The sequence below is a fragment of the Capsicum annuum genome, chromosome 11 (genome assembly GCF_002878395.1).
Source record: "Capsicum annuum cultivar UCD-10X-F1 chromosome 11, UCD10Xv1.1, whole genome shotgun sequence".
In the NCBI taxonomy this organism is placed as follows: Eukaryota; Viridiplantae; Streptophyta; class Magnoliopsida; order Solanales; family Solanaceae; genus Capsicum; species Capsicum annuum.
The window spans coordinates 32,253,926-32,280,569 of record NC_061121.1 but is presented as its reverse complement, the minus strand read 5'-3'; the positions used below and the strand labels follow the sequence as shown (position 1 = coordinate 32,280,569).

Here is a 26,644-nt window from a genome sequence, read left to right as displayed (position 1 = left end):
AGGATAGAAAATTATCTAAAGTGCTTCACCAAGAAGATGACATCTCAAAGAAAACACAAGAAAATAAAGGTTTGTTAATTGTTTCACCCTCTTTGACAGATTAGAGTTCAAAGTTCTTTGGAGGGATCCTTAATTCCACATAAAAAGAGACACTTACGAGAGAACTTGCCATGATCATTAATCACAAATAAATTGAGTCTAAGATAGGAATAGACATGTTCAGACAACCCAAATCATCCTAATCGAAACAAAGTATAACAATTCACACATAGGTTATGATTCGATTGATTTCTTAATGATATATTCGTGAACATATTCCAGTAAACGAGTTCGTGACAAATACATAAGAGAAATAATTCCAAAACATCAACATGACCAAAGTATAAAGGAGAAAAAAATACATACTGAAAACACACTGTTTCGTTCACTTCGTTCGTCCTACCCTTCTCCCTTTGCTTAGGAATCGAGAAAGCTTTGACTTAATCCATTACACAAAAGAGATAAACAACGCATCTGTTTTTAAGAGTTAAAGGGAAATTACAGCTCAAAAGAGCAACCTAAACAACATCCCAAAAGAAACACCATTCTTATTCTCTCCTTGACAAGTTCAAAAGGATTTTTAGTCAAGAGGGTTATGGAGGAATCTTGGGTTGAGACCTTCTCTACCTATGAACTAACCCCTCTATTTCCCTTGACATTGTGATTCGGGGAAAGGACGAAGATTGTTCTGCTATGCACAAAAAGAGATAAGGTAGTCAAAGCAACTTCTTAGTGACTGAATCAACATATAGGATCCTACGTACATAATAGGTGCACTGAGGAAAGAGAATAGACCAGAACCCATAATTCATCGTTTAGCAAGGAGTAAATCAAGTAAAATTCTACACTAGCCTAAACGAAAGAATCAAGAGAATGAAATAGCAGACTTAATCCACATAACTCAATTGTTTCCCCTTATCAGGTTCATTGCTTTAGAAACACAACCACCAAGGACAAATTAAGACAGCCAAAAAATAAGCACAAATTCACATATTTTCATATATAGAAAAGGTTGCTGGTTTAGAAAGAAAAAGAAAGCATCTACATGTCGAAGGACGAACAGGGTTATCTACAATGATAACCATTCCCTAAAGCCTCTATCTTTGGCAGAAGTGATGTGATAGTAGTTAAATAGTACATCAGTCATACGCATAAACTGAGGAATCAGAATTACCTAAAAAAACAGCCATCCATTGAAGACATTCAGATACGGGTTAACATGTTTCATTGCCTGGATGGAAATAAGAACAAGAGTAAAATAGTGGAGAAAAGGCTATTACTAAAAAAAAAATCAAATATCACTACAGCCTATGGCTTTCAAAGCCTTTAACAACGAATATCCCAGCATTTCTAGCATTAGCAACTACAACGACATAAGACTAATACACTAAGAATGAGGAGAAAAAGATACCAAAATTAAAAGAGGCGAAATATTACCTTTTTTGGGCTTCGTTGAATTTAACCACCACCGAAAAGCTTCATCATCAACTCGGGAACTTCGATTAGTCGATGAATTTCCCGGAGCAAAATTTTTTACTAATTGGACTGTTACATGCTTTGTTGTAATTGTTTTGGAGATGGGAGTTTTGGGCCACTGTGTTGGGTAATAGGATTATTCAAAATTTTGGGGGTTATTTAAAAGATAACTTAGATGACGAGTTTAGCATAAATAAATATTTTAGAATGCATTTATTCAGATAGATGACGAGTTTAGCATAAATAAATATTTTAGAATGCATTTATTCAGATAAAATAATTATTGTGATTTTATTTGAAAATCGAAGAAACGCGAGATTAAACTTAGTTGTGGAGGACAAAAATTAGGTGTCAACTACAATTACAAAAAAATACGAAAAAGCAACATTAATTTTTATTTATTATGTATATGTATATTTATAAGGTCTCAGATTAAATTTAACTTTAGACTACTAATTTTATTAAGACATCCTTAGATTTAAGCCCTTTTTTCTTTCTAATTAATGTGGATAAATTTCATTGAGAAAAAAGTATAGCCTAGTGGATTAGTATATCTAAAAATTGATAATCAATAATCGAATCGTTAAACGTGATTATTCACCTGATCCGTCTGTTAAGGAGCCCCAGACCGCTAACATATCATGCTTTGTTCTCAGAAAAGAATCACTTGCATACTTGAGCACTGAAATTTCCTATTTGCTCTAAGTAATAAACACTTCTATTATCTATAATCTATATCTATAATATATTAAAAGTATGAAGAGCCTTAGAAAAGTGAATTGAACTTTTTGTCCTTTACTAAAAGTCCTTGCTTTAGACAAAATCATTTTTTCACTTTTTTTTTTCCTAATATTTAAGAGTTGAAAATTAATTAAATATATTTATGATAAAAACTTTTTCTTATTAAAAGACATCAGAGTTTCTATGTCTTTTTTCTAATTAAGTATTGAAAATTAATTAAATATATTTATGGTAAAACTTTTTCTTATAAGAAGTCATTAAAATTAATGACAACTAACACTTTTTCTATTAGTTTAAAAATTCTAAATCAATTAAATTTGATTTTATGAAGATTTGAAAAATGTAAATCTAAATATAAAACTATTAGAATAAGAAAAAATTAAGAAGTTCCAGATTTTTAAATGTTTTAAGTACGTAATAGAATGTAATCAATAAATTTGTAAAGATTTGACTTTAAAAATAGGAACGATTTTAAATATATATATATATATAAAATAATCATAACATAAATATGGTTTAAATTAATGCGTCTCTCTTAGCCTGTGGCAACAAGGGAAAGAGGTACGCAAACGTAAAAGTGATGATCCATCAACCACTTGGAATTGAAAAACATATATGTGTATATGTTTATGTTTACATTATTATATTAAAGTGTGAAAGATTTTTGAAAAGTGATTTGAATTCTTACACTTAATTAAAAATCTCCGTAAAAGATAAAATTATTTAATTTTAAATAAGTGGATGCGTGGGAGATAGGGGAGAGGTTGGCGGGAATGGGGGTGTGGGAGTGTAGGGGGGAGTGGATAGTATGTGGGACAGGGCGGCAAGGTGCATCAGGGAGAATGCAAGTGAGGTGTTGGGTGTTTCTAGGGGCCGGGCCGGGCACCATCGGGGGGATTGGTGGTGGAATGAAGAGGTGGAGAAGAAAGTGGGGACCAAGAAAGGGGAATATGCTAAGTTGGTGGAAAGTAAGGACGAAGAGGAGAATCGGGTGTATAGGAAAGAGTACAAGCTAGCGAGGAAGGAGGCGAAGTCAGCAGTCACGGCTGCTAAGATGGCCGCTTTTGAGAGCTTGTATGCAGGGTTACAGGGGAAAGGAGGGGAGAAAAAGTTGTTTAGACTCGCTAAGGCTAGGGAGAGGAAGGGTCGTGACCTCGATTAGGTGAGGTGCATTAAGGGGGAGGACGGTAGAGTGTTGGTGGAGGACGGCCACATCAAGAAGAGATGGCAGTCGTATTTTCATGGGCTCTTGAATAACGAAGGGGATAGAGCTATTGTGTTAGGGGAACTGGAGCACTCAGAGGAGTGTCGGGATTTTAGCTATTGTATACGTTTTAAGGTAGAAGAGGTTAGACAGGCTGTCCGCAGGATGCGAAGGGGTAGGGCGACGGGGCCGGATGAGATACCGGTGGAGTTTTGGAAGTTCATTGGAGAGGCTGGTGTAAGGTGGTTGACTGGATTGTTTAATAAAATTTTCAGGATGGCAAAGATGCCCGAGGCGTGGAGGTGGAGTACCATGATCCCTCTCTATAAGAATAAGGGGGACATTCAGAGTTGTGATAACTATAGGGGGATTAAGTTATTGAGTCACTCGATGAAGGTCTGGGAGAGAGTGGTCGAGGTGAGGCTGAGACGGATAGTGTCTATTTTGGAGAACCAGTTCGGATTTATGCCCGGCCGCTCGACGACGGAGGCAATCCACCTGGTACGGAGATTGGTGGAGCAGTATAGGGAGAGGAAGAAGGATCTGCACATGTTGTTTATCGACCTGGAGAAGGCTTACGACAAAGTCCCCAGGGAGGTGCTTTGGAGATGCTTGGAGGTGAGTGGGGTACCGCTGGCATATATCAGAGTAATTAAGGATATGTATGATGGAGCGAAAACCCAAGTGAGGACGGCGGGAGGAGACTCGGAGCATTTCACTGTCTTGACAGGATTGCATCAGGGATCTACTCTTAGTCCCTTTTCGTTTGCGTTGGTGATGGATGTGTTGACGCGGCGTATTCAAGGGGAGGTGCCGTGGTGTATGCTTTTTGCAGACGATGTAGTTCTGATAGATGAGACTCGAGGGGGTGTGAATGACAAATTAGAGGTGTGGAGGCGAACTCTTGAGTCTAAAGGGTTCAGGGTGAGCAGAAGCAAGACAGAGTATGTGGAATGCAAGTTTAATGACGTGAGGCGGGAGAATGAGGTAGTAGTGAAGCTGGAAGCTCAGGAGGTATGTAAGAGGGAAAAGGTCAAGTATCTTGGGTCCGTGATCCAGAGTAACGGTGAGATTGACGAGGATGTCTCGCACCGTATTGGGGCGGGATGGATGAAGTGGAAACTCGCGTCGGGGGTGCTGTGTGATAAGAAGGTGCCGCCCAAGCTTAAAGGCAAATTCTACAGGGTGGTAGTCCGTTCGACCTTGTTGTATGGAGCGGAGTGTTGGCCAGTTAAGAACTCCCACATCCAAAAAATGAAGGTGGCAGAAATGCGGATGTTGCGCTGGATGTGTGGATTGACTAGAGGGGATAGAGTTCGGAATGAGACTATCCGGGAGAAGGTTGGTGTGACTTCAGTGGAGTGCAAGATGCGGGAAGCACGATTGAGATGGTTCAGACACGTGAAGAGGAGGGGCATAGATGCGCCGGTCCGTAGGTGTGAGAGGCTAGCGTTGGATGGTTTTAGGCGGGGTAGGGGTAAGCCGAAGAAGTACTGGGGTGAGGTGGTTAGGCGGGACATGGAACAGTTACAGCTCACCTAGGACATGACCCTAGATAGGAAGGTCTGGAGGACGCGAATTACGGCAGAGGATTAGGGCCAGTTCGAGTCGCTAGTGTAGGGAATTACTTGGTGGGGGTTTTATTCTTGTCATGATTCCGTGTTCCGTGTTCCATGTTGTATTACGAATCTGTGTGCTTTCCCCTGCTTTCCTCTGCTTTATATTACTTATGGGTGCCGTATTTATGTTATGTAATCTACTTCTGTGCTGCACTATGTGTTTGTGTGGTATCTCGTGCCTTGAGCCGGGGGTCTATCGGAAACAGCCTTTCTACTTCATCAGAGGTAGAGGTATGGACTGCGTACATCTTACCCCCCCAAGATCCCACTAGGTGGGAATACACTGGGTTTGTTGTTGTTGTATTTAATTTTAAATAATCAAACGTTACACGCGCGATTAAACTAGTAATATATTAAAAGTGTGAAGACTCTTAGAAAAGTAATTTAAATTTTTTGTCCTTCATTAAAAATCTCTATAATAGATAAAATGGTCATTTTACTATTTTTTTAAAATTATTATTTAATTATATTTATAATATTTTAAATAAGAAATTCTAAAATATATGGTAAGTTTTAAAAATTTAAAAATACTAAAATATATAATATAACAAAAAATATGGTTAGAACTATTAGAAAAATTAATAGTAATTATTAAGTTCTAAAGTATATGATAAAAGGGGAGGAAAAACTTGAAAAAGAAAGTGCACGTTTTTCTGGGCAAAGAAGTACACGTCAATACTAATTTCCTAGGATAAGTTCAAAAAGGAAAAAATGAATAATAAAATAAGTAGATAACTTATTACTTTTATTCTGATATTGTTATTGTAATTTTTTAATTTAAGTTTTATTATTATTATTTGATAATATATTTTTCTTAAATTATTAATTAAATATATTTATAAGACTTAAAATTAAACAGTTCTACAATATGGTATGCAATATTAAGAGAATTAATAATTAAAAGAATTAATGTTGGTAAATATATAGGACTCTCAAGTATAAGAAAAATTTGTACGGGAAGGTGACTACTAAATATATGAAAAGTTTATGAGAAGTTGACTCCTAAATATATGGAAAAACAACTAAAGTTTATGAATCCACCACTCATATGAAAGAATGACATTTACAATCTACATCTATATCTACATCTACAATATACTAAAAGTATGAAGATCATTAAAAATAATTTAAATTTTTTCATTAAAACACTTTTGTAATTGACAAAATCATTCCCCCCCCTTTTTTTTCCCTCAAATTATTATTAAATTATATTTATAATATTAACTATTAAATAGATGAAAAAACTCCTAAAATACATGAAAAGACTTTTAAAATACATAAAATAAGGACTTTTAACATAATATATATTCTCATGTCATTGTGGACTCTGACATTTTTTTTTTACTTTACTTATTAATTAAATAAAGGATTTTTATTATACTTATTAATTAAATAAAGGATTCTATATATAATTAAATATTAATAAAGTTCCTAAATGGGAGGAGTGGTTCAAAAAGGAAAAATAAGTAGTTGAGATTTTTGTTCATTTCAACGTTCTAATATTAGTAGGCTTGAAGTTTAGTTTTTTTTCCTAATATAAATAATCTACATGAACTTTTATTGGTACCACATTATCGTATTTTTAATCTGTAATTGATTTTTTTTTTTTATGATCTTGATGAATTCCTTAATGGTCTTCCTATATTAGATTTTGTGGGTGTTGATAAGGTAGAGGTTGCCTAGCGAAATAAGACTTTTCTTTTACTGTAGTTGTAGGTATAATTTTTATCTTCTGAATATTGTAGCTAAGAATGATATAGAGTTATTAAGACTCTTCTTTTGCTATTGTTGTAGCTACAACTTTTGTCTTTTGGATGTTATAGTTAAAAATGATGTAGAATTATTCATTAGCAGTCTTTCTATATTCAAATGTTATGGATGATCAGTTAGAGGCTGCTTTGTGAATTAAGAAATTTCTTTTGTTGTAGTTGTAGCTATAAACTTTGCTTTCTGGGTGTTGTTGTTAAGAATGATGTTGCATTGATTTTCTATTGTAATGCTAAGTTATCATTCTCTTTTGGAGTAGTTGCAGTATTTAATTTGATTTTGCAGTATTCAATTTGGTTTTGGATAGATATAGCTTTTGGTAAATCTATTTAATTTCATTCGTCATTGAAGACCTATATAGAGCAGGTTATTAGATTTATTCTGAATTATTCCATGTTAGATTTTAATTTTGTTATTATTTTCTTGACATCCCCCTGTAGTGTGTTATGTGTAGTTTTCTTTATGTTTTTAAAAAATTGATTTCATTTATTTCACTATTTATTTTTTATATTTGTAATAGGTATTGTGGCAAAATTATGATATTGTTAGTCTTTCAATAGATGATTTTTAGTTCAAAAAGCTCCACTCAAAATAACATAACTTTTGTCTCAACTATCTTGTATGATAACACGATCGTTGGTGCCCTTTCGAGCCAAAAGATAGAGATTTTCTTTCGTTACAGTGTTTAGATTTGCCATCTTCTATTTTATCATAATTATACTTATTTTTGTTAATTTCTTAAAAATAATTATGTTATATTATCATGCTTATATGATAGTATTATATTTCTTTTATATAATGAAGCTTGACAAGAGTTAGCCCAACATGCCTATAAAGTTGAACAACAATAGAAGTAAATCTCCATCCACCAACAAGGGATGTGTGCAGTAGATGAGACTGCTCCTCACTTAACCAGAGATCTCAAGTTCAAGTCCTGAGTATAAAAAAATTCTTGGTAGGGAGCGCTACCCCCCGAATGGGACCCTATCCGGTGCAAATTCAGATTAATCGAGCTCCAATGCGGGTATGAAACACCGGATGGGAAACAAAAAAATAATCTCTACCTAAATTTTTCTATTTTTAAAATAATAGTTATTGTCAAATAAGTTACTCATTTAGGTCACGCGCAAAGCACGTATACTAATCTAGTTAATCAAAGCATGTAGAAAAGTCACCAAAACATATTACTAGGGATGACATAGTATAATATTTAAATTGCTTTGGTCTGTAATTTTGATTTTGAAATATTATATAATATAATATTTTAAAAAATTGATCTTTAATTTTGATTTAAAATATTATATCATTATCATGTTAAATGAATTTGATATTTAAAATATGATTTCAGTAAATTGATAATTATAATTTGTTCGACCTCGACTTACATATACTCATATAATAGAAAATAATTACTTAAGTTTCATACTAACACCTTATAGGCTTATACACATAGAAATATTCAAAAGAAAATACAAATAATTTTCTTCGTTAATTAATTACATTAAAAAAATATTTCAGTCAAAGAGAAAATAATCAAAGTTTTAACATCTAAATAACTAGTCTTATATTAATACTATTTTATATTAATTTCTTTAAATGTTTAATACAAACCCTGTTTATTAAATTCTTACTTTCCTCCTCGTCTGTTGTTAAATCATAAATTAACTTTTTTTCCTTCCTAAAATGACTTGATGCATGTGCTAATTTATATCATTCTTGTTTTTTTGAATGAGTATTGAGTGTTGTTTATTGTTCCTTCTTTTCTATTGATGATGTAAACCTAAGACTTTTGAATATGCTTAAAATATAAAGACAAAATGACCTTCTGGACCTCTGTACTATGTCAGTTTTGTAAGTTGGACGCTTCTACTTACATGTTTGTCATCTGAACCCCTGAACCCATAAAAAAGCAACTTTTTAAACCCTTTGTCGGTCTACTCAGCTGTGCGTGTTGCACAATCGCTGCCACGTCATTAATTTTGTGTAAAATAATTTTCACGTATGAAATGACGTGTGTAGAGTATAAATAGTAAAATTTAACCTAAAATTTAGGTCATGTTACGCCTTCTTCTCCACCTCTCCTCTCTGTCTCTCATCCGAAACTGAAAGATTAGCACGATTTTAGGGTAATTTAGGTCGATAGTTGGTGATTGTTGTTGCAATCCTTGTAAGTATTTAACATTTTGGTGTAGTTATAGTATGTGATTGTTTATTTTGAAGCTTGTAGTCAATTAAATGGTGGTTCGTTCTATTGATTTTAGGGTTTTCCAGATTACGAACATTTTTCTGTAATTTTTTATGTGATTTTATTCTTTTTCGCATGTAGTATTGTTGTAGTTAGTATTTGTAGTGATGATATGACTTCAATGGCATATATCTGGTTTTGATTAGAATTTTGGGTTTTTGAGTTTTTTCGTAAACTGAAAAATTGAGATCGAAAATTTGGGGCTTTTGATTTCTTTGTAGTCTAATGCTTGTATAAAAGCTATATATTGCTATTTTTATGCCTTCGATGACATTTTTTGTTATTTCGGTTAAATTTTAGAGTTTTTTTGGTCAATTCAGAATTGGGTCCGAAAATTTTAGGGTTTTTGATGTTTTTGTTGTTTAATGCTCCTATTAAACGTGGGTATAACCATTTTGTGTCTTCAATGGCATGTTTTGTTATTTCAATTACACTTTAGAGTTTGTTGGGTAAAATCAGAATTGATATTTTTATTCCTTAGTTTTTTGTTTAAAAATTAGGGCTTTGTGGATAATTGCCTAATGTATATGTTATGTTGTCATTGTGCAGGTTTTGTAAATAAATGGATATAATTGTCATAATTCAATTAACATATGGGGGTGGACTGACTCCGTTAGGCAAGAGGACCCCTACTGATATTGACTGACCTGTTGATAGGCTATAAGTAGGCCGTTTGCTATTGCTATAAGGGCTTTTTGTCAGACCCTAATTTAAGATATGCAAATGAAATTTGTATTCCTGATAACATTAGAGTAGATGTTGATGAGCTTCATGTTATGTTGTTTCATAACTTAGCAACAAATTTAGGTGTGGAAAAAATTGAAACCTTTTGGTGTAGAGTAAACAAAAAAGGCTATTATTACAAGTTAGAAAATGATGTTGATGTTTAAGCCAATGTTGATGTTTAAGCCTTATCAGTTGTTCAAAATTTGGAGATTTGGTTGATGTATATGTGGTTCACCAAATTAGTGAACCTATAGTTGTTAATGATGATGTGGCAGCCATTCCACCATTATTACAACTTAGTAATGGTGATGTGGCAGCCTCTGTTGAACCTAATAGGGCTGATGTATCTTCATCTCATCCATTGGATATAAATGAAGATGAATATACAAATGAAAATCAGCCTCCTTGGGCAGAAAAAAGAAAAGCTAAGGTTTCTTGTGAAGACTTAGGTGAAGGTCAATTTAATGATTTGTCCACATATCATCTCCAAACATCTAGTTTTGAATTAGATTTTGATTGGACTGATTCTGATGGTGATTCACTTTATGATGTTGATGAAAACATTGAAGAGTTGAGCGATTTTGACGAAGAGTTGCTTCGAGTTAGAAAGGCTAACATTGAAAAATAAGCAAAAGAAAAGGCTGATAGGGTGAATGTAGATGAGATACCATCTGGACCAGTAGATATAGATGCTGGTTTTAAGGATATTTGTAAGAACAAAGGGGTTAGATATAAAGGTAAACTGGGTGGGGATGACCCTTATTTTGATAGTTCAGATTCGGGTAGTGACATTAGTGATGAAGAGGAAGAAGATCCTGTTGATGATGATAAAGTGGTAGATCCACTACTTAGAACTTCTTCTAGCAAGATATACTTTGATAAAACTGCAAAGAAGGTATGTTTTCAGTTGTATATGATTTTTTTGAATGCTATTGAGTTTAGAGAGGCACTGCAGAGTTACTCTATTCAAAAAGGTATGAACCTTAAGTTGAAACCTAATGAGAAGGAAAGGGTAAGGGCTAAGTGTAAGCATAAGGGTTGTCCTTGGGTTATTTTTGAAAGTATTGATAACACAGGATTTTTTACTGTGAAAACTTACTTCCCTGTACACAAGTGTTCTAAAAGGATAAGAAATAAGATGTGCAACCCTTTGTGGATTTGTAAGCATTACAAAGATAGGGTTATGAGTGATCCATCAATAAAATTGCATCAGATTCAAGTACTTTTAAGAAAGGACTATGGGCTGTATGTTAGTAAAATAACCTGTAGAAAGGCAAAAATCAGAATTATGAATGAACATTTTGGTGATTTTGTTGAAGAGTTTTCTAGGTTGTATGACTATGCTGAACAGTTGAGGACCACCAATCCTGGTACCACTGTATCTATTAGGACATCCAAGAATGTAGTTCCAGGAAAAGAGGTGTTTATGAGCATTTACATTTGCTTTGGGGCCTTAAAAAGTGGATAGAAAGAGGACTGCAGAAGAATAATTGATTTAGATGGTGCCTTTCTCAAGGGTGTATGTAAAGGTATCTTGTTTTCTTGCATTTTCAAAGATGTGGTTGATAAAGAAACCAAGGACACATGGTATGGTTTCTTAGATGCATCAGCCATGATTTGAAACTTGAAGAAAATAGGGGTGAAGAGTTAACAACCATGTCTGATATGCAGAAGGTATAACTCTTCATCTGTTCATATTTTTCAGTTATTTATTACTGGCTAGTTTACTGCAATGATGTCTTTAATGTTTAACTATTGTTTTACATGTTTTGATAGGGTCTTCATTTGGTACTTTCTAATCTACTGTCAAATGCTGAGCACAGATGGTGTGCTAGACATATATGGGCCAACTGGAAGCAGGTTTGGAGTGGTGAGGAAAGGAGAAAAAAATTCTGGCAGGTTGCAAGGGCCCCATTTGAAGTGCAAGGGCTCCATTTGAAGTGTACTTGCAAAAGAAACTTAATGAAATGAGTGAGTTGGGTATTGGAATTGTGGAAGATTAGCTCAAGTACAACAAAGAGGCATAGTGTAGGGCTTTTTTTAAGGAACATAACAGGTGTGATGTGGTTGAAAACAACATGTGTGAGACTTTCAATAGTTGAATTTTAGCTGCTAGGTTCAAGACAGTTATCACTATGTTGGAGGAAATAAGATGCGAAGTCATGGAAAGAATGAATCAAATGAGAGATTTTTGTGAAAAATGGATCACCGATGTATCACCAATGGCTATGGAAGTTCTTGTAGAGAATGTTGAATATGCAGCCAAGTGTGAGGTGAGATTTAATGGTGATATGGGCTTTGAGATTGGTGATCCACCTTATACACATGTTGTTAATGTGAAGAGGAAGCAATGTAGTTGTAGGTCTTGGCAACTAAAGGGAATTCCCTGTGCACATGCAATTGCTGCAATGCATTACAAGGGATGGAGTGTGGAGTCATATGTTGATCACTGGTATCAAAGGGAAACATACCTGAAGGCATATGAAAAGTATATTCAACCAATGATAAATATTAACATGTGGCCAAGAAGCACAAAACCACCAATTGAGCCACCTGAGATTACTCCCATACCAGGAAAGCCAGGTAAAAATAGAAAGAAAGCTAAGGATGAAGCTGTTAAGAAGAAGTTTGGAAATGCTACAAGAAAGGGAAGAAAAAATGACATGTTCTGTGTGCAAGTATATTGGACACAACAAGAAAGGATGTCCAACTTTGGTAAGCCAAATTTTTCTTATTGATGAATTTTACTCTTTTTGAATGTGTTTTTGACCTTTCCATATTTTTTGTAGAAAAAAGATTTTAGTAGTAGCTGTGGCAGTCAACTAAGTGTGCAAGCCAATACTAGTAATGCAGCAGCTGCTGCTGAGAGAGATGCAAATGCTTCAACAGTTGAAGAGATGCCTGTAAATGCTAAATCAAGCAACAGAAGGCCTGCAGAAAGGACTTCAAATGCTTAAAGTGCACCAACATGTTTAGGAAGGCCTGCAAATGCTCACAGTGCACCAACAGCTGCAGGAAGACATGCAAATGCTACATCAGTTGGTAGTGTGAGGCGTGAACGTGCCTCAACAGCTGATATAAGGCTTGCAGCTGCTGTGATGCCCACTACCACTTCAGCAGTGGGTGATACTGCTACACAATCTACAACTCAGCTTTCTACTAGTGGTGTTGGTGCCCAAAAGATAAAGACTAGTACAACTTTGAGAGGTGGTGCAAATCTGACATATAAAAGACCAAGGCAAAAGAAGGCAAAAAAGCAGGTTTTGGTGTGCTGTTTGGACCAAGTGGCAGTGTGGTAGAGAGGGTAAGTTTCATATAATGTACTTTACATTTAATTGATTTTAATTAGTGCATGAATAACTGATTTTTTTTTATTTTTACAGTCTGGAAACACTGATAGAGTATTATATAGTCCAACACTTATTAGTTCAGTTTCAACCAATATTGACTTGGGTTTCAAACCAAATGGACTAAGGTGGAAAGGTGGAGCTTCAATAACTCAAAGACAACTACAACAACAAAAAAGCAAAAGATCAAAGGCAAAATCATCTCCAACCACTCAAGCCACATCAAGCACTTAAGCCAACAAGAATCAATCCACAACAAGCACTCAAGAAACACATTAGTGTAATTCTTTTTCTGTATTGATCCCAAGTGTTGTTAAGATAATTTTTTAAGACTTCTGGTTCATTGTTGTTAAGACAAGCATTTTGATGTTGTTAAGACAAGTATTTTGATGCCAATTATATATTGCAGATTTTTATGTTGGCAATGGTGTTTCTCATTAAATTTTAATTTCGTTTCATTGTACATACCAACTACATAGATCAAGCCATCTTAAATAATACAACAGATAGAAACCACATGACAACGATAATGATAATAGTGATATCAATACTAATGCTTGGTCTTTCATATCTTCCATGCCTTCCATATCTTCCCAGTCGTTGTTGTCGTCGTTGCCTTCGATGTCTACCTTTATATTGTTTATTTTCATCGGCCCATCGAAAGAATCCACAACCAGTACCAACCTGATATTTTTGATAGCCCCAAAACATTCTTCCCGGATTGGTTGGTGTTCTTGACATCTTAAGTTCCGCGTAAAGTCCACAATAACAAATTCGAACTATCATGGTGTTGCAAAAAATTACATAAAAAATTAACTTTCCAATGTTACAAGCATAGCAAGAAAAAAAATTAATGAACAAGAACTTGGAGAGAGAAAAAATGAAGAAGAACGAATGAAAAAAAATGCTCAAATTGCTCCAACAATGGTGTTGGAAGCAAATGAGGAAGAAGGAGCATTTATAATGGGTGTTGGAACCCTTTTTGACCGTTGAGGCCCTTTAATTTTTTGGCTGACGCGCGGCTGGAGTGTAAAACACATGCTCTTATGTGGTCCCAGCCACATAGGATGCCACATCAGAAATTGTGTTTAAAAAGTTGCTTTTTAATGAGTTCAGGGGTTCAGATAATAAACATGTAAGTAGAAGCGTTCAACTTACAAAACTGACATAGTACAAGGGTCCACAAGATCATTTTGCCAAATATAAAGTTGAAGACTCTTTGAGCATAAGCAACAAATGTTGTGACATAACAAGCTACTTTCTTCGTCTTAATATATGTGGCATACTTTTCTTTTAATTCTGCTCCAAAAAAGTATCATTTTTTTAATTTAATAACTATTTAATGACATAATTGTCATTCTATTTTCATTGAGTTTCATTTAACAAGCAAATTTGGTTCAACAAATGAGAATAAGAGTAAGTGAAAAGACATATGTATATAAGAGCATTTTCTCATCGGTTAAACTAGAAATCAAATTGTTAAGAACCAAAACTTAAATATTGAAAAATTGACAGTGAATATTCTATTGGTTCGATTATTGATTTATAGTCTGTTTGGTTGAACTTCTAAAATCAGCTTATTTTAAAAGGTGTTTTTCGTAAAAGTGCTTTTCAAAAAAGTGCTTTTGGTAAGAAATAGTTTGTGTTTGGTCAATAAATTTAAAAAACACTTTTGAGTAGCAATTATTATTTGACCAAGCTTTTTAAAGTGTTTTTAAATGTATTTTTTCAAGAGTGATTTTCAAATAAGTGCTTTTATAAGAAGAAGCTATTTTTTTTTAACTTATGAAAAACTGTTTTTTCTACACCTAAAACATTTGTTTCTTTCAAAAGTTTGGCCAAACACCTCTTTTTTTCTTTTTTTTTTTTCTTTTTTTACTTTTCAAAAAACAAAAATCAGTACTTTTAAAGAAAAATAAGCTTGACCAAACACACTATTAGCTTGTTTACAAATTGATAATACTCAAAGTTGAATTAAACTAACCGATAAGCACCCCCAAAAAATCACAGAAACCAAAATTCAATTTCAATATGATATTCGACATCTACTTTACCATGTGTTTACCATTAATTATTACTTTTCGTTCTAGTCTAGTTAGTTCTCATCATTATCCTTATTTATTTATTTTGGAAATTTTTTTTAATAATTTAGTTGAATTTTGTTAATTTGAGTTTATTTCTCACATTGTAATTTTCTCCCTATTTTTCCTTCCCCGACCTCAATAAAAAATTGAAAAATTATTCTATGAATGGATAAAACACAAGATATAATTTCAAATACATGAATCATGCCTCTGTCACAAGACTCCAAACAAATCTTACATAATATATCACCTCTCAACATTCATACATTCTATTCTAACCAACAACGATGGTAATGAAGTCAATCAGATATTTTGATTTTGAACTTTATCTATGAAAAATCACTTTTGTTGGAGAATCTATTATCTTTTTAATTATTTTTTTGGTAAGAAATCGAATTTAATTGAACCTCAATTCTCAATTACTAAACACCAAATTCGAAAAATAAACTCATTTAAACATTCTAGGGCATTATCAGAATAGAGCATGAATTGATTTATTTTAAATGTTTTAAAGTCAAAATAACTTTTAAGTATTTTATAGTATTTTGATAAAATAAAAAGTATTTAAAAACACTTGATTTTAAGTCAAATGATAAAATTAAGCCAAAAGTTAAAAATTAAAAATTCTAACACAAACCCTAAAATGATGATGTCAGCTTCAAGATCCGCTCTTATAACGAACTTCCCAATTTCCACAATGACATATGACTGGAGAACACATGTATATTACCACAACTAATAAAATTAGAATATGGCGGCTCCGCATCAGCACGTAAAGTGTAAAGAAATACAAAAAAAAAATAGTTTGAGGGATAAATGTGGTACTAAGACTTCGTAAAAATAGAGTGTGTAATCTGAAATTTCGATATAGTTCGATGGACACTTAACTACTTATACCTTTTCTCTTACCAAAACAATACAATATAATAATACGTAGTAATCCTCTAACTATATACGAAATGACATGTAACAATCATCTATCTAATAGAAAAAGCTAAATTGATCATGTGTCCATATCAACATATTCTTAACTTAGTTAAAGTTAGTATTACGTAAAACATTCTTTCTTCGTTTTTCTTTATTTATTTATAATCTATTGACTTTCCTCACGTCCTTTTCAAAAGCGTGGATGATTAATTACACCATTTTTTTTGCCCTTTTACACCATGATTCAGACAACATTAGCCACCAATTGAAAATTTTTATTTGTTCTTTCAATGAATTCAAAGGTTTGCATCTTCACTATCAACTATTTTAGTTTAGTCTTATTCCATGGCGTCTTCTTTTCATATATTCCATCGTTTCCCACCCCTTTAAGGCGCTCAAGCATTAGCCAAGATCTTTAATGTCATGATTTTAAATTAATATAATGATGATATAATTGAAGGAGAACCTTAGAATATCTGATAAAGTTATTATCATGTGATCAGGAGGTGACGGATTTAAACCATGACCTCTTATCTATGATTTTCAAGGAAAATTTAATTTTTATTATTAGTATTGTTTTTTAAAAAAATTAAACCACAACAAAATTAATATATTTGGTCAAGATTACAAAATCTGCTTATTTCGAAAAGTTATTTTTGAAAAAAGTACTTTTGAAGAGTAATCATTTGAATTTGACTAATCAACTTGAAAATTGCTTTTATCAAGGAGCATTATAGTACTCCCTCAATTCAACAATATTTGTTGAATACTGACTTGATATACACCTTAAAAATAATAAATAATAGGAGTTATTTTACTATATCACCATTTGAATATAAGACATTTAATACTTTTAGAAATGTATTGAATAATGAATATATAGTATTTAGTTAATGTCAAGGATAAAATGAACACAAATAGATAAATTATCTATTGATTTTTCAAACTGAATGTGCTTGATTAAGATTCTAAAAGTATCTATGGAAAAAAACTACTATATTTTTCAGTAACACTTAATGTTATTTCCTTTAAAAACTTTGGTCAAACTCCTTACTTCTCCGAGGTAAATATTTTTTGAAACAAAAAGATAAAAATCTTTGACTTCCCATAAACTTTGATCAAACAGACTATAAGTAAATAACTCAAAATATTATTGTAATTTGATTTAAGTTTGACCATTCATAAGTCACCAATAAAACAGAAAATTATAGAAAGAAGAATCAACTATATATATAGTATATTATTCAATCCACGAGTAATACATTATACGATATTATAATAGTTTTTAGTAACCTTGTCTCTCTTGCTTAATCAAATTGGCAAGAAGAACGCAAGAATCATTATCCAACAAAAGCTATCTTTTTCCTCTCATAAGTGACATCAGTAGGATTAATATCTTGTTCCTCTATATATATTTGACATACCCTTTGCTTAATTAATCCATTATTAACAAAAGTTTAGTCCTAATGGAGCTATTCTATGATGCCAAAGCAGTAAGATTTAGAAGCCACTTAAACAAATACTTAGTAGCAGATGATGATCAAAAAACTATAAGGCAAAGCAGAAATGGCTTATCAAGAAAAGCAAGGTGGCTGGTGGAACTCGCCGACCCCGAAAACAGTCACCTTATACGGCTGAGAAGTAGCTCCGGCATGTATCTCACGGCTTCTGACGAGCCGTTCCTTTTGAGCCTAACAGGTGTTGCAACTTATAATACTTCTTGTATATATGGTTTTGGAATATTTAAATTTTGATTTTTAAGTATTTAGTTGATCATCAAATTGGATTTATGCTTCAAAGATGGGTCAAATTCATTCTCAGAAAATGAAAAGTGTTACATAAATTGAGACAGGAGAAAATATCAATTCTGAGTTTAACTTATGTATGTAGACAGAATATTTTTTTCTACACTTATCAGGTCACATTAATTGCTTCTTGTTGTTGTGAGTAGTGACAGATAACTTGTTTTATTCTCAAGATTGCAGATTCTATTTTTTTTTATGGAAAGTTACATATAGAGATATTTTTTGAATGATTTAGTTTTATCTACAGCATTGAAGCTCCATAAGAGTCTAAAACCTATCATCAAATAGTAACTATCATCTATATGAATTTTTTCTTTCCATTGTGCCTTTAGCTTACTCTAGATAAATACAAAATATGCTTAAAGCACAAAATCGAATAAATAGTGAGATCAGAAAATTCAAACTCATGAAATTAAAATCCCGAATCCATGTTTTAATATGATGTCTCATTAATGGCAGGGGAAAAGAAGGTTCTTCAAACATCACCTGAAAATATGGAGGATGTGAGAATTGTGTGGGAACCATTAAGGTATGGATTTCAAGTGAAGTTAAGAGGTTATGGAGGGAAATTTTTAAGTGCAAGTGGAGGGACACTAAGATGGAGCAACAGAGTAACTCATGATAGTCCTTATAGTGCTACTACACATAATTGGATTTTGTGGAATGTTGAACCTGTCGATGTGCCGGAAGATGAATCATTGACGGATTATTTGACGATGGTTTCCAACTTTTCATCGGTTTCCGATGAACTTTCTACCTTGGATTTGGGTTCTCCCATGTCTATGCATTCAAGTCTAAGTTTCTCTTTGTCACCTAAGGTAATACTATTGTTTCTTACTATCTTCTACTTCCTCCATTGTTACGTCATACATGTTGCCATTACCTATTACAAGCATATGATCAGTACTAAACTCATGAAGGGTGAAAAAAAAAAGCGCTCCATAGAACTTACCTTTTATTTTGGCGGATATCCTTCTATTTTGCATGACATTTTGGTATCATTTCTCCATTCAACAATCCAGTTTTCATTCTATGAGTAACATCTTCATCTATTATCCCACTCTCTTGAAACAACGAGCCTAGATATCTAAATTATTTATATTTCGACACTGCAATCCCATCTAATCTCTTATCAACTTCTCTCATCTCACTAAACCTACAATGCATGTATTCGGTCCTTTTTACATGTAATTATTCGAAAATCCCTACTCTCAAACGTGCTTCTACACAGTTCAAACTTTTGGTTGACACCCTCATTAATCTCGTCAACTAACACAAAATAATTAGCAAATAACTTACACCCTGGGACCTCCTGTTATATTGTGTTGGTTAGCTTGTCAGTTTCCATAACTCCTGTAAAGAAGTACAGACCCAATGCCAATTACCTGATGTAAACCCATTGTTATGGAAAGTTTCTATGTATCACCTATCAGCGTGAGAACGCCAGTGACGTCTCCTTCATACATATCCATTACGGAATTTATATATTTAATACAAATTCCTTTCTTCTCCAGTACCTACCGAAGGACCTGGTGTGACACTCTATCATATGCCTTTTTCTTAATCAATAAACATCTTGTATAGGTCTTTCTTCTTTTCGCGATAGATTTCTACTGATCTTCCTAGTAAGAATATAGCTCTCGTTGTAAATTTACTAGGCATAACTCCAAAAATTGGTTCTCCTTCACTCCTGTTGCAATCTTAAGTCTACACTCTACTCTTTCCCAGATTCACAAATTCCAAATCTTTTTTTCTTTTAATAGCTCTGTGCCTGTTAAAATAAGTTCACATAAATTGAAACACAAAAAGGGTGATAATGAAAATGAAAAGAGTTAGTAAACATTTTCTCGTCTGATGTTTAATACTGTCATTTGTTTTGACAGAGTCCTCTAACTAGAAGACCAGCAATGGAGCTTTTCCAAAAAGCAAAAGCCATCCGTCTACAGAGTCGCCATTACAAGTACTTAACAGCTTTGGAAGACGGAGAATCCGTCGCCCAAGATCGTAACGGTGCTTCCCATAATGCAAAATGGACCGTCGAATTCGTCAAGAAAACGGACAACGTTATTCGCCTTAAAAGTTGTTATGGCAAATACCTCACAGCATCAAATCAGTCCTCTCTTCTGGGTATGACTGGTCGGAAAGTACTGCAGACTCTTCCTAATCGACTCGATTCTTCAATCGAATGGGAACCCATTAGAGAAGGGAATCATGTGAAGCTTAGGACTAGATATGGGCAATTTTTGAGGGCTAATGGTGGAATTCTTCCATGGAAGAACACTGTGACTCATGATATTCCTTATCAGACGGCTACACAAGATTGGGTGCTTTGGGATGTTCATGTTATTGAAAGCTTGGGTGATTCCTCTGTTCCTAAGAGGCCATCACCATTGGGTCTTCCTTCAGATTCATGTGCTTCTGAATCCACATCTTCCTCTGTTGTTTCATCGGAATCCTCAAGCTTTTCTAGACAAGAGGTACTAAAGTTTCCAGCTTTAATTAGAATGTGGATTCTTCTTGAGCTGAACGAATTCGATTCTGACCCTTCTGTTAACTCGACCAACGGGTTGAAGTCGAAATGACCCATCAAATTATTGAGTTAAAATTGGTCAAAATAGTAGTGGCGGGTCAAAATGCAATTTAAAGTCAAACTTACAAAATCAGTTTTGGATGGGAGATCATATAAGTTTGGAAGAATTTAAGAAAGATAGTGTTAAGGGTCCCACACTGGTTGAGGGATAAGTTATTTGATTCGACAATTCTCTTTCTTATGAACTAACTTCTATTGTTGAGTTAGACCAATCCGTGTCGAGCCCATGTTACTGTGTGTGTCCCAATGTTTGGCGCGCATATTTTTTTGTCCAAGTCGCAGTTGGCTTGGCAAGTCTGGAGGGGTGTTAATTGTCCCGCAATATTGTTGCTCGATCTTTGACAATCACCTTACGGGCTTTGATTCATCAAAAACATATTAGCTCTCAATTTTTTTTCCAAAAACAAAATTAAAAAAAGAAAAGGAGGTTGGATGAGTTGGGTTTGACCTTATTTGCTTCTTGATTTTTTTTGGGGGCAAATATTGGACCTCTCATGTATTTAACCTGAGTGGACTTTGATCCAACAAAAGACTGGACTGGTTGAATCATGACCCAATTATTGGTTTGATCTGTTTTGGCTTGCCCAGATTTGATCTACCCTATGTTTTGCCACCTCTAATGAATTCCGTGATTTTGTTATCGTACTCAATTTTCTCCCCTTTTTCTTTTTTTTTTTTTGCAGTCAAGTGATTCTTTTGCAAAGTTGGGAGATGGAAGGTTTATATTTTACTATATTGCTAATGAATTTGGAGGAGTTGATGAGGAAATGGAGGAACTTTGCATAACCTTTGATGGAAATACTGTTGAGGAGCTAACTAAGACGTTGGAGGATGCAACAGGGCTTGAAGAAATTATTGTGTGTACTAAGAGTCCTTTGAATGGGAAGCTTTATCCTCTCAGCTTGCAACTTCCTCCCAACAATACGACTATGAATGTTATTATATTGCCTTTTTCAACTAAAGGTGAGACTTCTACTTGTCTTGAGTTTGCAACATTTTGTGGAAGTTCTGAATTTTCAGGTTCATGATTTGTTTGAGCATTTTGGTTCCAAATGGACTAGAATGTTCATTGCCATTAAAATGACATCAGCTTGTTTTACATAGGGTTTGTGTAAGATTTTGTCCTTGTGTTGAGTGTAAATCCGAAAAGAATATTATGAGTAGCTTAGACATGTTTAAAACCAACTACAACTAGAAGGTGCCAAATCGATAGGGGATCCTTGGAGGCTATGTCGCTCGGACTCTCAAAAAGTATTGTCGTACCAGTGTCGGATCCTCCAAAAAATTCACCATTGTTGAGTATCCGACACACACCTGTCTATATTTTTGAAGAGTCCAAACAACATAAATAAAATGGAGCAACGGTAAAGTTGTCTCCCATGGCCTAGAGGTTACGAGTTTGAGCTGTGGAAGCAGCCACTAATGCTTGCATTAGGGTAGGTTGTCTACATCCACACCCTTTTGGGTGTGGCCCTTCCTTGAATCTAGTGTGAATGTGGAATGCTTTGTGCATTGGACTGCCGTTTTTCATTATCTTTTAAATCTCGAAGGTGTAAACATTATGGTGAAGATACTTGGAGACAATTTTAATATTATTTATCACATATAAGCTGTAATAAGTGAACAAAAGAAAATGATCACTTTTAGGTTAATCGTGCAAAGGATAAACAAAGTGAATTAGTTATGTTTTAGGTTTTTACATAAATATTTACTGACTTGTAACATTTCTTTTCTTCCAGATATTACTCCAGATTCTCTTTCAGACCATATGTCCAGCATTCCAGAGTTGAACAGTTCAAATTTCAGTGAATGGAAGGAGCAATTACAAATTACTTTGGGATGTTTGGATTTAGATTTGTGTTTCAGAATTGATAAACCTTTGGAAGAATGCACCAATTATGCTACTTGGGAACACTCCAACCGCTTAAGCCTCATGATCATGAAGAGTAAGATTGCTAAGAACATCAAGAAATCAATACCAGATTCTACTCGAGCAAGAGAGTTCTTGGCATCTGTTGAGCGAGAATTCAAGGCTTCTGATAAACCACCAATAGGTACGCTCATGGAAATATTTACTACTAAGAAATATAATGGGACTAGCGGTGTGCGCGAGCACGTTGTGGAAATGGCTGATATGGCAGAACAACTTAAATCGATGGATATGATCATTTCTGAATCCTTTTTGGTGCAATTCATTCTCAATTCTCTTCCTTCACAATTCGGTCCGTTTAAAATTAGCTATAACACAAATAAGGAGAAATGGACCGTGGATGAACTCATTGTAATGTGTGTTCAAGAGGAGGAACGGTTAAAGAGAGAAGGATTGCTATCTGTTCACTTAGTATCACAAGATTATAAAGGAATAGGACCAAATGAAGGGAAACAAAAGGGAAAGAAATCACCGAATCATGGAAACCTGAAGTGCTTCTTTTGCAACGAGAAGGGACACTTGAAGAAGGATTCTCCAAAACGCAAGAATTAGTTTGAAAACAACGGTAATTCAATTGCTTATGAATGTTATGAAATCAATTGAGCTGATGCTTTCTTTGATATTTGGAGGTTGTATTTTGATGCCATGATATTTTTTTCAATTTCTTGTTTGCAGGTATAGGCTACAACTTGAGACCTAGAGTGAAAATATTTTCATGGGGAATAAAGCTCCTTCAACCAATTCTATAGAGACTGAAAACTTAATTTACATAGTAGTTATTAGATAAAGTTTGAAGAATACCTACCTATTATATGGTTTATATTTCTAGAATTTCGTTCTCTGTCTGATGATCAAGGAAATTATGCTAAGTTTGGAAATAAAAGTTTCGAGCCATATTAATTAGAATTATATTTTTGATTGGGGTGGTATTTCATGTATATAAATCTTCAACATACAAAGGGTAATTTAGCAGTCCAAGATAGAAGCGTATGAATTGACAATTGAATTTATAAATGTTTGTATACATAATTTTGAGTTTTCACCAATAATCCTTGCAGGTACAGGACCCATTCCTAAAGTGATGAAACCGTACACGATCTCTAACAATAATTTCAACATCAAAGACTTTTGAAATCAATTTGGTTACATTGTGACAGTCACTGCATATACGCAAATTCTTGAAAATGCGTAACGGAGTACCTGGTTTTAGTTTCAGAAGTCCATAAGCAATGGCAAGTCTCTCACTGTGCAGTTTAAGTGACTGTCTCTTCCCATTATCAAGTTCATCAACTGTTGATGCTTGTGACAGGTCAGGAACATATCCTGCTGATTTGAGTCTTTCTTCTATAACATCCAAAAACTCGTAAATTTCTCTAGTATGCAAATGAGAAGTATCTCCAGCGAAAAATTCATGGAAACCGCCATTAATCTCAATGGAACTACAACCTGGATCTTTTCTAATACCCTTATCGGTCATCAATTTCCTAATCATTCCAGCCTCGTCCCATCGGTTAGCAGTTGCATATACTCTTGACAGAAGAACATAAACTCCGCTAGTATCACTACCTTCCAACTCAATTACTTTCCCAGCCACTTCTTCACTGAACTCTATGTCAGCATTTTTCTTGCAGCAACCATCAAGAAGACTCCTCCATATTGCTGCATCAGGTTTCATTGGCATGTTTGACACAACATCAAGAGCTTTATCAATATGCCCCGCACGTGCCAGAAGGTCAACTAGGCAACCATAATGCTCTAAGACAGGCCTAATCTTATACTCGGAAAACATTTTATCAAAATATCTACGACCCTCATCGACCAAGCCCCTATGATTACAAGAACTCAATACACCAACAAATGTGATCGAATCAGGCATTACTCTTTTACTAACCATTTGGTTAAAACAACGAAACACTCGATCAACATCCCCGTGCATTGCAAATCCTAATATCATTGAGTTCCAAGAATTCAAATCACGTCTACTCATCTTCTCGAAAACCTGAACAGCTATATCCAACGAACCACATTTACAATACATATTAATCAAACAATTATTCACAAGCAAATCAAAATCCAAATAGCTCTCATACTTCTGCAAAAGATAAGCATGAGCCCACATCCCTAACGACAACGCACCCAACCCCGCACAAGCATCAAGAACACTCTGCATCGTATACCCATCAGGCTCAAACACCTTCTGCATCTCCTCAAACATTCTCAACGCATTTTCAAACTCACCCGACTTAACCAAACCGTCAATCATAACATTCCACGAAACCAAACTTCTCTCAGGCATTTTAGCAAACACCTTCCGCGCATCCTTCAAACACCCACAACTCGAATAAAAATGAACCAAACTGTTATTCACATACACATCCGAACCAAACCCAAGTTTCAAAGCAACCCCATGTGCCTGTTTCCCTTCTGAAAGCGCGAAAAGATAAGCGCAAGCCTTAAGCACAAACGGGAAAGTATGCTTATCAGGCTCAAGATTCTTGACCATTTGATGAAAAATCAGAAACGCTTCACTTTTACGATCATTACTATATGCACATGCTTTAATAACAGTGTTCCATACAAACGAATTCGGGTTTTGTAAATGACCAAAGAGTTTAAAAGTATAATCAAGATCATTCAACGAGGCGTAATGGAGAATTCTGCTGTAGAGGAAAAGTGTGTCGGGGTGGTCTAGTGAAGTTGTTGTACGAAGAGTATAGGCGTGTACTTGTTTGAGCTGAGAAATGGAAGTGCATTGTGTTAAGATTTGGAGGATATGGTGTCGATGTTCACTAGTGTTGTTGGGGAGAGTTGTTGTTGGTCTTGGCGGTGTAGTTGATAGAATCATCTTTTTTCCTAGGTGCCACGTGAGAGTGAGTGCTTAAATTGCCCAATGAACTATTATTCTTTTTATTTTTAGTTGTTTTGGGTATCACCGATATTTCTGTGTGCTTCGTATATCACATTATTTTATTATCATACTGATCTTTCCTTTGTATGTTGTATATTGCGCTTCACTCCGTGTTAATTTGTTATTGTTATTATTCTTATTTTTGTATTCTCTTTTCCAAATTGGTTGAATATGTTTTATTTGAAAGGTCTATCAAAATCGACGTCTCTATTTCAATGGGATAAAGGTAATGTGTACACTCTTGTAGCACTGTGGGTGGTTAAGGTTGCCTTTCGTCCTTGAGTCTAAATTTGAGAATTTTTATTATAACACTGTACTTCGTCGGTTTGCTTTGTTAATTTTTTGTTCTGTATTATGAATGATTGGTGTCATTTGGGCCTCTTTGGCCTCGATTTGTCACAAGTTGTGTTATTTGGTTGGGTGTTTTTCAGTTTGCTCAATCAAGTGAGGCATTGGGTGCCAATCGCACCTCTTGGGGTTTGGAGCGTGACAACTCTACCATTCAACACTTACGCAAATACATGGGATATGTTATTGTTATACAATTAAAATTTCTCGAAACATGTGAGACTTTTTCAAATGGCTGAGCATATCGGATAAGGGTTTAAGTTGTGCTGGAGGATAAGTGGAAACATTATTAATAGCAGAAAAATTATGTTTCAGAAACTCCTCCAAAGAATTACCAGTGACAGCATAAGTGGAAACAAATATTTGAGTGAATAGGTTAGTAGCTCCTTAAATAATCCTCATTTTGTGTTTTCATTATTTAAATTAACCCCTTCGATTGTTCTTAGCTCTTATGTTAGGTGGACTCTTTTCTTTTCTCTATTTTATTTTCTTATCTTTCAGTTCAGCTAGTGTATTAACATATTCAGACTTGTATAAAATTGTAGAAGTTCTTATGTCTATGACATCATATTTTGAGATGTTTCAAAACAGTTGGAGAGGTTGAGCTTCTTCGTTTCCTTCTGGGCAAATCATTGTTACAGAGTTTTCTTACATTATATTCAAATTCATTTTTCTCCTTTGAATTGACGATATAGCTATTTTAGTTGGATTTATCAGTTGAAGCAGGAGATAATATACCTTTATATTTTTGATTAAACTTTGATTCAAAGTATCGTTTCATCTCAATTGAAAAAGCAAATAACATTTCAAGAACAAATCTAATTTTGCTTCCGTGTTGCTTTTGTATTATTTTTTCCTTTTACTCTTCTTTGTGTTTGATTCTGTGTT

General features: G+C 34.2%; 2 protein-coding genes across 2 annotated transcripts; one reads left to right on the top strand and one right to left on the bottom strand.

Annotated features, from left to right (window-relative positions):
- The first annotated feature begins 17,453 nt into the window (after positions 1-17,453).
- On the top strand, positions 17,454-23,419 carry LOC107848173. The gene is made up of 6 exons (XM_016692873.2): positions 17,454-17,873; positions 18,440-18,798; positions 19,864-20,457; positions 21,254-21,533; positions 22,310-23,065; positions 23,176-23,419. Exons 1-5 carry the CDS (start codon positions 17,642-17,644, stop codon positions 23,050-23,052), a joined length of 2,208 nt encoding a protein of 735 aa, XP_016548359.1. The 5' UTR covers positions 17,454-17,641; the 3' UTR covers positions 23,053-23,065; positions 23,176-23,419.
- A 50-nt stretch (positions 23,420-23,469) lies between these two features.
- LOC107848174 (pentatricopeptide repeat-containing protein At1g59720, chloroplastic/mitochondrial) lies at positions 23,470-25,472 on the bottom strand. The gene has a single exon (XM_016692874.2). It carries the CDS (start codon positions 25,343-25,345, stop codon positions 23,540-23,542), a length of 1,806 nt encoding a protein of 601 aa, XP_016548360.1. The 5' UTR covers positions 25,346-25,472; the 3' UTR covers positions 23,470-23,539.
- Positions 25,473-26,644: the final 1,172 nt, after the last annotated feature.

Coding starts and splice junctions, on each gene's coding strand:
- LOC107848173 (XM_016692873.2), top strand. CDS start 17,642: ATGGAGCTATTCTATGATGCCAAAGCAGTAAGATTTAGAAGCCACTTA. Junction 17,874..18,439: donor GTTCCTTTTGAGCCTAACAG/GTGTTGCAACTT, acceptor CATTAATGGCAG/GGGAAAAGAAGGTTCTTCAA. Junction 18,799..19,863: donor GTTTCTCTTTGTCACCTAAG/GTAATACTATTG, acceptor TTGTTTTGACAG/AGTCCTCTAACTAGAAGACC.
- LOC107848174 (XM_016692874.2), bottom strand. CDS start 25,345: ATGATTCTATCAACTACACCGCCAAGACCAACAACAACTCTCCCCAAC.